Here is a 13,600-nt window from a genome sequence, read left to right on the forward strand (position 1 = left end):
AATTAAGAGTGCTCCATAAACTAGAGGAAATGTGTAAGCAACTAACAGCCTGTATGAGGGTGAAGAGTTCCAGCTTGAGGTGAGTGGGCTACTAGGGGAAATGAACTGTCCATATCTTTCACTGACATTAGGGGATATGACTAAGCATTTTATTCCGAACTGTCTCCTTTGGCTCACATACCTCGACTCAGAACTAGAAGCTGCTGGAAGGCTCTCTGTGAATGATCCTCTAAATAAAGCTGAAGAAAGAGTTGGTAGTGAGGTCTTTTAAGAGTTTAAAGGCATATTTATAGTTCTAGAAGCATCCAAACCTCCATCCAGTATAACTATGTTCCAATTCTTCAGGGAAATTAAATGAAATTAAAGGAAGCATTAGCAAAAGTTCCACTTAATCATGTGGGAAAGCCTTTGTTGAAGAAACCAATGGGAACAGCCCACTGGGGAAAGATAAAAGCAATTAACCAAGCCATAGCTGATGAATATGAAATTCAGAGAAAGCTGCTTATAAAACACTTGGATGTCACTGTGCAGCACTTTGGCTGGTCTGTCAGAACTAAGAGTCAGACTGAAAAACTAGCAAAGTTTTACCAGCCGAAATGCTTGGTCTTATCTCATAAAAGTGTTATTTCTGTTGCCCATCTTTTGTCCACAGGACAAGAATTTTTAAAGATTTTAAGGACAAGCAATGGGTCTATTAGAGCAAAAACTATGTGTCGTCAATAAGGTGTTGATGGGCAGAGTGCCTGACAGAGGTGGTAGACCCAATGAAATTGAACCTCCAACTCCAGGGATGTCGCCATGGTAGAAAAGGCAAGATGGCCCCTAGCAGCAAGCAGGGGGCTGGGGAAGAGGAAGAGGTGGTTATGAACATTCTTCATAAGGAAGATGAGGAGGTCATGATCAAGGAGGAGGGAGAGGTGGACATGGTGGTTTTGACCATGCTAGTCGAGGGGGAGGAAGAAGACATAAGACTCAGATGTCTTATGTCTTCTTAGATGGAGGGCGTGAGGGAGAAGGTGGCTACCAAGATAATTACTATCAGGACTTGGGTTTCCAGCCAGATGTCTATCATAGTGAGCACAGTAGTGTCGAACAAGGTATGGTTATGGTGGCTTCCAAACATCTACATAAAGGAATTGGATATCAGCATGGTGGATGCCAGAGTGGTGGATACCAGCGTGATTGATGCCAGAGTGGTAGATACCAACAGGAAAATAGTTACCAAGATAGTGGGTACCATGTTGAATGAGGCAGTGATCGTGGAGGGAGTGGTGGTTGTGGAGGCTGAAGTGGTCACGGAGGCCAGGGAGGAGTTGGGGAGGGTGACGGGGCTAGAATTACTACCAAGGGGATCAATGTGAACAGCACTTCTAGCATGGAGGTTATCCGTATAAACATTCTGGATTTGGACAGGGAAGACATTATACTAATTGAAGCTACAGAACTTTGCATTTTGCTAAAGGTCAAACAATGGGAACCTTAGTTTCAGAATCATGAATTCAGAATAGGTTTTTAATTCATGTGAGAACCCAGGGGGCAGGAAGATACCTGCTTGGTGTAAGCATTTGTAGTTCATCATTCAATTCTGTTGTTTTTTTAAAATGGACTTAAAAAATGTTGTTTATTAGAGAAATATATCCATTTCTCCTTTGTATGAAGAATTTTAAAAAAGGAAAAAAATTGCCTTTAATTTTTGAACAGTCAACTAGCTCCACAGTCAGAACATGCATATTTTTTTTCTTTAATGCATACTTTTTGAAGAAACTGCTGGAATAATTTTTCATCTTTTCAGTATGCAGTTTTGAAAATGCAGAATCTTCTAGATCTTTTTAGATATGCAACTAGGAAATTTTCCCCATAGTCATAACCCATTTATGCATGTGTTCCTGAAAATATTCTAATGGCTTTTCTTCAAGCATAGCTTTTCCCCTGGTTGGCTTTTTTTCTTCAGAGAGGTTATGCCACATTTGCTTCAAGGTAGACCTTGTAGGTCAGTTCCTATTAAATGAGCTTGTCTGTGGGTAGCACATGCTGTAGCCTTGTCTTTGGATGGAATACTGGAGCATGCACTCAACTCTGAAAATCTTGAATGTAGCTATAATCCATAAAGAGAATAAAAACAAACTAAATTGTAAACCTATATAGTACATGTAGGCATCTAGTGAAGTATTGCAATTCAAACTGACCTGCATCTATTCAAAACAAGTTTCTCTTTCAACCTTATTTTTGCTTGGAATTCCTAGAGAAATAGAAAATTGAAATTTGTTTTATGTCTGAGTTGAAACTGCTGTCTCAGCAAATATAAGTTAGTTAGAGACTTTTTCTGTAATGGAAGAAATGTTCTACCACATAGGAAGACAGATTTTTGCTTAGTGCAGGAGGCCCTTTATTACTGCTACAGAAAAGAAAAGCCTAGATGCAATGATGTTTTACACCCTCTTTTACTGAAATCCACATGATGCTTCCTGCTGGGTTTTGTACATTAGCATTGTCAAGCAATGAAAGAAAATGACAAGAGGTGTGTTTTGTGTGGAAGGTGAGCAATAAAGTAAACATATCAAAGTCAACCACTCGGAAAGCCATAAGAGACAATACATATTGTCTCGTGTCAGCACACATCAGTCTCGGAATGGCCTACTTGTTCACAGTAGGTCTGGGAAATGATCTCCTTGGAGAAGAAGAGTGATCAGGAAAACACAACAAAGGGAGCTCATGCAAAGCAACCCTTACCAGCTTGGCTGCCAATGACTGAGAAAAATGGCATGGCATAATGGGATGCAGATGGCTAAATCTAGTACCCAGAGAACACATGAAGACCCCTGACTGGGAAAAGCATGTATGAAACAGATGTGGCAGAGCCAGGATGGTAGTTGAATTGATAAAATGTTCAACTTAGCTTGGTGTGGCTTTAACCTCCACTATGACACCAGCAGGGTCATGAAGTACCTGGGTTCACAGTGCAGGGTACAAGGAAGAAGAGTGCTATTTCTCAACACAGCCACAAGCATAGTTGGCATAGAACAGGAAACAGATTCAGAAATGAGAATCCTCACACTCTAGGCTTGCAAGCATGATGAAGGAAACAGTAGGTGGGTAGGAGAGGTCCCCAAACAGAGTATCATTGCATGACTACTAGACTGGATTTGGGGAAAAGTACTCACCCTCTGAAAAGTCTAACATAATAAATACTATTTTCGAGGAGGGTGGGCATAATGAGAGTGCGTGATTAGGAAATTATCGGTACAAGAAGGCACTTATCATATGTTAATAAATACAGTTAATTTTCCTAATAAACTTGGTCCACATCCACTTTAACCTCATCCTGATGATAATGTTTATACATCACAGATCCAGATATCTAGAATGAAGATAAACATTTTAAATATTCAATCTCCAAATGGAAATGAGACACTTAAATGCTATTATTAATCTTTTTACTCCTTTGTTCATGCGTCAACAGCATCTAAAGAAATTACTTTTTCATTTTGCCTGTGGGTAGGTCTGCTTACTATTCTCTTTTTGTACATTTAATAAAAAAGAATTGGAATAATTTTAAAAATTGGTGGGGGGAGGAGGGAAGGAGGTAGTGAGGGAGGAGAGAATAGAGGGAGAGAGCACTAAATCTGTTAGAATTAATCCCTTCCTTCTCCTTGTGGTCTATTTAATTGTTTACACATCCTGAAAATGTTTCTAAGATTTTTGCTTTCTTGAGTGGGAGAAATCTACCTGTCAGAGTTTTCTCTGAACTCAGCTTTCCTCTAAGAGTACCAACAGGACAAGTACCCTTTCTGAATTTATTCAGCATTCCTGGGTTAAAAAACACAGTAGGCATTCCCATGCCCATATTTTATTTTGCACTCATTTATTCCCCTCGCCAGTTTGCTGTTCCTCCTGATTGTTCCTTCATTGTGTTTTAAATGTTAATTCCTCAGATTGAAATGTCTTTCCGTTTTTACTGCTTGATGTAGTAAAACTACCCAAAGACACAGATTACTCATCATAATCATCACGTCATTGGCAATATTATTCTTGATCCCAGATGGAATTGCCATCCCTCTTTTGTACTCTTGTATTTACTGCATTTTTCAAGTTTCGCCAGACTAGATAAAGCAGAGTTCAACTTTAGGATCAGTTTCAACCACATACCCAGCATGTGTCTAATCTATTGCAGGATTTAGCAAATTCTTGCTGCTTTTCAGTGAAGTATTCTAAGTGTTCTGAGCAACCTGCCAATAAAATGCTGTATCTGCAAAGCACAAGAAAGCAAGGTGCAATAAAACAAGGAATGTCTGTAGGCAAAGACAATATTTAATTGTATGTAGCATCTTCTGGTTTCCACAAACCAGTGTTTGAATGTTTTCCTGTTTTTATGCTTTATAATTAGTGATTTTATGAATCTATTTGTACATGCCTTTTTCCTCTCAAATTCCATTTCTATAAGATTCCCAGATGGTGACAAATAAATGTACTTTTTTCTGTATTGATGCAAATTTTTCTTAAATAAATTTTATACAAACTTCTGTATGTGCCTCCTGTATAAAAATAACTATTTTTACCTTAATCGTATGTGGAAGATGAGGTTTTAAAAATATTTACTAATTTGATAGCTGAATATATTTTTCTATTCTTTTCTGAGGAAGAACATAGATCAACTAAGTTTTTATTATCAATCACTTCTCTCTTCATTAGAGCATCTGGGCAACTGACTTCTCTTGTTCTGCAACTGCTCCTCTTGCTTGAGAAAGGTTGCCAACATCTAGGGTACTTGCTAACAGATGTGAATTTACATTAATAGACGATGCTTTTGCAAACATTTCATATTAATATCCCTAGGATGATGGGGTGATTTGAGGGGTGGTGATGCTGTGACTTTGGCTCAGGGGACTTTTCCACAACAACCCTGCATAACCCTGTTCCGGATCTGCTTGGTTCTTACTCCGTAGATGATGGGGTTGAGCATGGGGGGTACCAGTAGATAGACATTAGCAAACATGATGTGTACCACTTGGGGCACATGATGGCCAAAGCGGTGGGTGAGGAAAGTAAAGAGGGCTGGGATATACAAAGCTAAAATAACACAGATATGGGAAGCACATGTGCCAAAAGCCTTGAGTCGGGCTTCACCTGAAGGCAACTGCAGCACAGCTCTTAAAATCATGACATAGGATAAACTGATGACAATCATATCGAACCCACCCACTGAGAAGGCCACAAAGAGCCCATACCCACGATTTACTCTAGTATCAGCACACACCAGCTTCAGCACAGCCATGTGCTCACAGTACGACTGAGGAATGATCTGGCTCTGGCAGAAGGGCATTCTGGAGACCATGAAGCAGAAGGGGCTGACCCACAGCACCCCTCTTAGCATCACAACCGCCCCCAGTGTGGCCACGACAGGTGTCGTGAGGATACTTGAGTGGCACAGTGGGAAGCAGATAGCCACGTAGCGGTCCAAGGCCATGGCCATGAGCACCCCAGACTCCACAGAAGAGAAGGCATGGATGAAGAACACCTGGATGAGACAGGCATGGTATTCAATCTCGTGGGCATGAAACCAGAGGATGGCCAGCATTTTAGGTTGGGTGGAGGAGGAGAGGACCAGGTCAGTGACAGCCAGCATGGCCAGAAAGAGGTACATGGGCTCATGGAGGGTGTGGTCAGTTCGGATTATGTGAAGGAGAGTGATATTGCCCAGTACAGCGACAACATACATGGCACAGAATGGAAAGGCAATCCAGAACTGGGAAATCTCTAGTCCTGGGATTCCAAGCAGAATAAAGGACACAGGATGAGATGAGCTATTTCTGGATGCCAACATGGGTTGGCTAATTTGTTATCTGTTGAGGAGGTACCACTTTCTGTAATTAATAACATTGAAAGCAATCATTTATTATTAATTAGAAGCCTTCTGGATAGGACAATTGAACAATGTGACAATCCATTTTAATGGTAAACTGGAATAATTTCAAGGGTTTTAATACAATTTTTCAACATGAAGTAATGTTATGCTTTATGTTTTATTCATATTTATATCATTCAAAATTGTGATCACAACATTTAAGTTGCAATTTAGTTATTTTTTAAGGATTAATATTTTTATTTACGTCATAATTGCCAGCTGAAAACTATTTTGAAAATTTTGCCATAATGACTCTTGTTCTGCTAGTCTTTGGAACTAGCAACTGATCTCTTCAGTGCTTTCTGTTCTGTTCTTTTTTTCATCCCCCGTGTTTTAACCACTTGTGCAATTTTTCAGGGTAGGAAGCAGGTTTAGAAAACACTTTGGCTGATCGCCCATTGGAGTTTAATGCAGTAATGTTGAGTTAGCTTTGATATTAGTTCAGTAACAAGGTTTTGGATTGTAAGATTACTGAATGACCAATTGTAGGGCTATAAGTAGTCTTATTAATTTTAGTGTATAATACCTTCTACATCAGGGGCAGAATTTTTTTGTAAAAGATCAGATCGTAAAATTCTAGGCATTGTGGACCATATAGTCTTTCTTGCAACTAGCCAACTCAACCATGGTAGAACAAAAGCAGCCTCAGACATAAATGTGTGCCGGTGACTGTATTTCAATAAAACTTTATTCGCAAAAGCAGGTTGCAACTTGGATTTGGCTGTAGCTGCAATTTGTCAACATCTGTTCTAGATGATAAATTATTATGAGGTCTGCACTAGATGCTGTACTTTCCTTTCAGACCTTTGTGTTTGGAGCAGTGCTGTAGGAGTGTAATAAATGGCTGTTGAATGAATTAATAAATAAATGATATTATTCAGGTATAATGAACCCATTAGCTGATGAACTGCATGTTAAAATGCCCTGATAAATTTGGGCAGCCTTCCAGATATCATTTTAACATCATGCCCACAAGAGATTAATGCCAATTTCTCCACTAGGGGTTGCCCTGCTGGTCAGTAAAAGGCTTTTGGAATGTCCCTCTGCCCTTACTTGCATGGCACGGACTGATGCTGGTGTCTGATCTCCCTGATGACAGATACAACCTTTGTCTACTCAGCTCACATGAGTCTTGCCAGCATCTTTACAATTTCAGCTCCATTGTCGTTTGTATGAAATCTTAATTCTTACCTTATCCATAGCAGAAATACCTAGGAGAGGAGTGTATTCTTTCTATCTCACTTAACAAATGACATTTGATGATTGACAAAAATTTCATTTAACCAGACCCAGTGGTTCCTAAAAAAAGGTTTCTTAAAAATCCCCAATAGGCCTACCCTCTTCCTAATTTTTCTTGGATTTATATTCTGGTTCATACCATGAACACTCATGGTATGAGAGAAATGGGGCTTAGACTTTATCAGGCTTGCTCTAAATTAAAAGCTTTTTCCACGGTACCAGCTCACCTAGATAAAAGCCATAAGATTCTTCAAAACAAATACTCATATCTAGGGCATGAGAAAAATACAGTAACACACGTTTTCCACGCTTTGTTTTATAACCCCTTCTATCTGACCGGGTCTTCCCAAATAGCCTTATATGTTCTATATGAGCCTGGGTCTTCTTCTGTCCTACAGGCACAGGGTCACTCAGAAGGACATGCTTCGACCATCCCTAGTACAGGACTGGTAAAGATGATGGTAAAGATACAATTTCTCTGTGCATGATGATCTCTGATCAATTCTGGGATCATTCATGTTTTTCTTGGCACAGCATTATCGGCTTTTAAAATGTATTGTTTCCTAATTCTGGCCCAATCTGTGTATCCTCATTTTACACTAAGTACACTAGATCTCAGAGTAGTTAAGTGAGCTACAATCACATAATCAACTAGTATCAGAGTGCAGAACTCCACAGTCAGAGCTCTCAGGACTATACTCTATTGCCTCTGCTAGAGAATGATTTAGAGTTCTACTCTGGTTGGGTAAACAAGAGATAGTTGCCTTACTGCGACAAAGTTTATAAAAGAAGAGGAGTTGCACAAATACCTATTGAATAAGAACAGATTTGAATATGACCCTAGGACCCATGCCTCCTGACTGTGCGTTCCTCTCCTGTACTAAACTGGCTGCCTCAAGATTAGGCTCCAGGTTGGGTCCACCCCTGACATATTTGGGGATGGACTACTTTTTATGGGTCAGAATCTTTGTGGATTTTGCCCATGATCCTTAGCGTAGGACTCCTCTATTCGATACATTCTTTTGGGAATAGAAGCCCTCTTCCCAACCAGGTATCAACATTCCACATTCCACATTCCATGGCCCCTTTAAAAAGCCGGTTTCTCTCCTTCCCTCCATCTTAAACTCAGACTCTCCTATGTAATTTTCACAGGCAGAACTCTTCTGTGTCAGAGATATCTCTTGGCTTCCTCATTCTGTGCTGGTTCCTCTGACTTTCTGCTCTCAGAGTTTTGGGCAGGCAATGGAGGAGCCCAGTTGAGCTGGGACTCAACGTTGAAGGGAGAAAAGGGGAATGCTTGACATGTGCCTTCTCTCCTCTCTGTAATTTCCCCTACTGCCCATTGAATCTGGTGTGTGGAATCTCAGTAATCCCTTTGTCCTTTTTTTCCCTTTACAGCCTTATGAATCTAACTGAACTGAGTCAACTCTACGAGCCATGTGGAGTGGGACAGGAGTTAATGCATTTTCAGTTTTGTGTTGTTGTTCAGTGTGTGAAGTTTCAATAGCCTTCCTCACAAGAGCACAGGTTATCAGTTTGCTGCTGAGTTCAAGTTTGGAAATGTATATTCCTTACCAAGTATGGAATGGAAGAATAACATAGTTTCCCTTCTTGCTCAACATTCCTTCCACTCTTTTCATGGAGTTAAATAAGTTCTTTTTTCTTTTTTTCACTGTAAGCATGGTGAATACTAAAGGTTGAAATAAAATCATATCCTTTCCAAGCATTGTAACTAGGGTGACCAAAATAAACCTCAGATTCATTTTTTCTATTCCCACAAATACAGTATAACTGTGAGAATTCACTATGACTGTGGTACATGAAATATGGTTACAGAACTACGTTCTTACAGTGAGTGGAGCTCAGTTTTGATCTGTGAGCTATGGGTTTGAAGCTAGCAATAGTACTCACAAGCTCTGCTAGGTTTTGATTATAGCACCTGCCATGTAAAAATAGTTATGCCCATCACTTCAATCCTGTAGGATAAAGAATAAGATGGACAAAGATCTTGCTCAGGCATAGCTTCTGAGAAATTTAGTTTCTGGTCTCTTACTGTGGGGTACTTAACACTAAGGCATATTGCAAAACAGTGGAGCAGAGTGGAGTTCAGATCCCAGCTCTTTTGGGTAGGTGTGATGTAGGGAGGGAGGCTTCCTACATTTCTAGGGTCTCCTAAGGTGGCACAAGGGGAAGAGTGGATCTTCTCTCCATCTCAGGCTGATTCTCAGTCACCAAGGATCTCCAGGCCTGGAGACCCTAGTGAGTTGTACTATTCTTCACAGTGTCTTTTCTGCTTTTGCAGCTTCTTGCAGCATCTCTGAGTCAGTCTACTCTGAGTCACAGCAAAGGTAGAGAGGTCTGGGAGCACAGAGAAATACTCACTTGTGACTTCTGTTCTGTCTCTGACCAACTGAGGCACGATCATAAGCAGCTCTCAGTGGCTCCTTGGATTCAGCCTTTAACAGAGACCCCAGCTTGGTGCCTATTTAAAGGGCTGGATGTGGCCTTTTCCTTCCCCCAAGGGTTAATTTTCTCCCCTCTCCTGAGCCTTACTGCCTCCCATTGGCACAGCTTTCCTCTGAGACTGTAGCCCAAATCTGGGAGCATTAACCCCTAACTTTCTTCTCTCCTCTGTAAACACAAATGTTAAGGCAGATAATTTGATTGAACGGGTGAGAATGTGCACTTTTGGACATTGCAGGAGTGTGAGTTTATCTGTATTTATAAATATTTTGTCATTCAGAGTATGTGCATTTAAAATTGAAGGTATATTTTGTAGAATGTGAAAGTGTGTTGATGTGTTGAGGGTGTTGACGTGTATATGAGGGGTATATTACTAAGTATGTGTATATAGCTCTGGGTAGGAACTGTGTGAATAAGCATGGGCATATATGCAAGTATGAGTAATAATTTGTATTAACGTTTGAGTACTTAGTATGATACTGTGATTCTGTGAGTGCAAGTGCACTGAAGGTACATGGTTGAGAAGCTATGTGCCTTGCTAAGTAATTGATACTTGTGTGGTTGATCATCCAGAATGAGAAAAGAGTTTCCTGATGGTGGTACCATAGATGTGTGTCGGTTTCTGTCCTGCAGGAACCATGGAGGTGCAAAGAATCACTCAGGACATCAAGTTAAGATAAGGGATGGGGAGGATGGTAAGAGAGACTACCCTCTTGAGCTGTCTCCAACTTCGTCTTTTATTGAAGTAAAAAAAGCATACGGCGTAAATGTATGAAGATAAATTTTACTGATGGGGCAAGTTGTTCTTTAGGTATCAGGAACATACTGAGAACAAGACAATTACTGACAGACTTTGATTTACATAAGGGAAGGCAATGTTTGTAAGCAAACTTTTATGCAAAGCAAAGCAAGCAGGATGTTCTGGCTGCTTTCAGCAAGAACAGATAGCAACAGGTTTCTGCTCATTTAACAAAGCTTAAGCAGTGCATTTATATACATTTTAACCAGTGAATTCCCACAGATGTGCTTGAAATTTTGTGAGTCTGGAAGGTCCTCCTTACTCTGTTTGAACATTCAGACCCTATGTTGACTGTTCCTCTCCCTCAATCTCTATGTAAGGGTTTTGGTTTCTCTCAGCACTCTCCAAGGTATGCGATGAAAGGAAGATTTGAGAAGGAAGCATTTTAAAACGAGAAGAAATGCATTTCCAAGCAATGCAACACAGTCAAACTTTAGAAGACATGCCTCTCAAAATACAAGTCCTTACATGCATTTAAAGGAAAAAAAGTAGTACAAAAGTTCCAGGTTCGCCTGACTTTGTTTTTGGTAGATTGTGATTATTTTCATCATGAAGGTCATAACTCCCCTTAACACATCAGTGTAACAAAATATAAAGGATATGTTTGGGTTTGTTCAGGACTCCAGGTTTATAAGAAATAGTCACAATTTTACTATTTGGGGTACTAGGCTGATAATAAAATTTTAAGTTTATTTCACGTTGCAAAATATTTTCTGCATGTGTTTGTTTCTTTTAATTGTAGTTTGTAAAATGCTTAGCATATTAAAAGTAGAACAAAGTGTAAGTTTCATTTCTGAGAGACTTTCCTCCCCAATCAGTATGTGATTACTAGAGAAGGGCCTGGATATCCCCATTTCCTGTCTCTTCCACAATCCCAGATGCCAAGTGGACACCCAAGGATATATGACACCCAGGAGCTTGTGGAAGTTGTTTGTCAGGCTTGCCACACCAGTTCTCAAATGTAGTTGGGGATGGCTTGCTGAAAGAGTGTGCAGTAGGAAGGCCAGTCTTTTCCATACTGACCCTCCTATAGGGCTCTCCTCATGTGTCTTTCAAAGGCTGGTACCTCTGCAGGAGGCATCAAGGTCCCAGCCGCCTAGATTGTGGTCATGCTCTGAGTTCTATTCTCCATTTGTATTTGTTTTGTGAGGAACTGCCAAACCTTCTGTGCCAGTTTGAATCTGTGGTGGACCCCAGAAGAGCCATGTCCTTTAATCTTCATTCAATATTGCTGGTTGGGAACATTTTGATTGTTTCTGTGGAGATGTGACCCACCCAATTGTTGGTGGTAACTTTTGATTAGATGATTTCCATCAAGGTGTGTCTCCAACTATTGAAGGTGGAGTTGCTTACTGGAATCCTTTAAAAGAGGAAACGTTTCAGAGAGAGTTTCTTTTGGTAGAGTCAACGAGAAAGCCAGCATATGCCATCATATGCTGTTTACCATGTGCCCTTCCACCTGAGAGAGAAATGTTGAACATCATCAGTCTTCTTGAACCAAGGTATCTTTCTCTGGATGCCTTAAGTTGGACATTTCTATAGACTTGTTTCAGTTGGGACATTTTCTAGGCCTTAGAACTGTAAATAGCAACTTATCAAATTCTCCTTGTTAAAAGCCATTCCATTTCTGGTATATTGCATTCTGGGAGCTAGCAAACTAGAACAGGCAAGCACGGGAATCAAACCTGGGTCTCCGGCATGGCAAGTGAGCACTCTGCCACTGAGCCTCCATGCCCCCCCCCATTCTTAGATATTTGATTCTTTTAGTTGCTATTGTAAATTGGATTTTTTTTTTATTTCCTCCTCAGATTGTTCAATACTAGTGTACAGAAATGCCACTGGTTTTTGCGTGTTGATCTTCTATGCCACTATTAAGCCGCACTTGTTTATTAGTACTGGTGACTTTGTAATAGATTGTTAGAGACTTTCTAAATATAGGAACATGTCAGCTATAAGTAGTGATAGTTTTACTTCTTCTTTTCCATTTTGGAAACTTTTATTTATTTTACTTGCCTTATTACTCTAGCTAGAACTTCTAGCACAATGTTGAATACCAGTGGTGACAGCGGGCATCCTTACCTTCTTCCTGATGTTAGAGGTGAAAGCTTTCACCTTCCCACTGTTGAGTACAATGATCTATCAATCAAGAGTAAGGACTATTAAAAGAATATTCTAGACAGACCCCATATAAAAGACTCTGTACAAACAGAAACTATATCATTCACATACCACATACCAACTGTTTTTAAATATTTGAGAATGTGCCTCGGCAAAATGAAACAAAAAAATCAACAAAAAATAGCAATTATGTGTGGATTACTCAAAGGTAGAATGGACGTGGAAATCCAGGAAAGCTGTGATCCAACATCCCTTCAAAACTGCAGAACACATGAGCGCCTTGCTATAAAATATGCAAAAGATCAAAGACAACAGAAAGATGTCCTAGAAAACCATGACCCAATGTAAATTGAATAGCATTTTGTCACAATTAAATAGCAATAAATGAAATAATTTATTTTATTTTGATGCATGGATACTATTTCTCACAGTCATATGTTTTTGTATATTGGATTATATTTGATTTTTTCTGTAGTCACACCATGTGCTCTGTATTCTATGTTGAATAATGTCTATTTAATCACATTTTAATAAGCATCTATTTGCCTTTAAGTTTCCAATAACCTAAAAACAAATTTTAAAGATTTCATCACAGCCACAAAACCATATGCACATTTTATTTATCTTTTCCAGGGAAGCATTATGCTGCAGGTGGCTGAATTTAAGAGAGGGGGAGAAGGGGAGGAGGAGGAGTATAAGGACATTTTCACCTCACCTGGTCTACGTAGCAGAAAATGAAGATAAAGCAACTCAAGTTTTGGGAGAAAAATAATGTTCATATTTATTTAAAATAAGCAATAAATATCTAAAATGGGAAGGTTAACATATTATTCAAAACTGCTCCAGCCTATTGTGGGGAGTCTCTCGGGAAATTCTAGACCTCACACCTAGGGCCATACTACAGGTCTGATCACATCATCTTCAAGTCCCAAGGGTCTCTTTGCAGCAGGGCTGGGTTACATGCTGGGCTTCTTATAGAGCATCAGGAGCAAGAGCCATCCCCACACTGCTGGGAGACAGGTAAGATGCTGGGACCAGCAGAGCAGGCCCAAAAGACAGGGACTGTTGAGTGCTATTCT

The 13,600-nt window shown here is 39.9% G+C and overlaps 1 protein-coding gene and 1 pseudogene across 1 annotated transcript; one reads left to right on the forward strand and one right to left on the reverse strand.

Moving 5' to 3' along the window:
- Positions 1-423: 423 nt before the first annotated feature.
- LOC143643509 (protein FAM98A-like) lies at positions 424-1,434 on the forward strand (annotated as a pseudogene).
- Positions 1,435-4,876: 3,442 nt separating this feature from the next.
- LOC143643510 (olfactory receptor 52R1) lies at positions 4,877-5,821 on the reverse strand. The gene has a single exon (XM_077112130.1). It carries the CDS (start codon positions 5,819-5,821, stop codon positions 4,877-4,879), a length of 945 nt encoding a protein of 314 aa, XP_076968245.1.
- Between the last annotated feature and the right edge of the window lie 7,779 nt (positions 5,822-13,600).

This window comes from Tamandua tetradactyla, chromosome 8 (genome assembly GCF_023851605.1).
Source record: "Tamandua tetradactyla isolate mTamTet1 chromosome 8, mTamTet1.pri, whole genome shotgun sequence".
NCBI classification, from domain to species: Eukaryota; Metazoa; Chordata; class Mammalia; order Pilosa; family Myrmecophagidae; genus Tamandua; species Tamandua tetradactyla.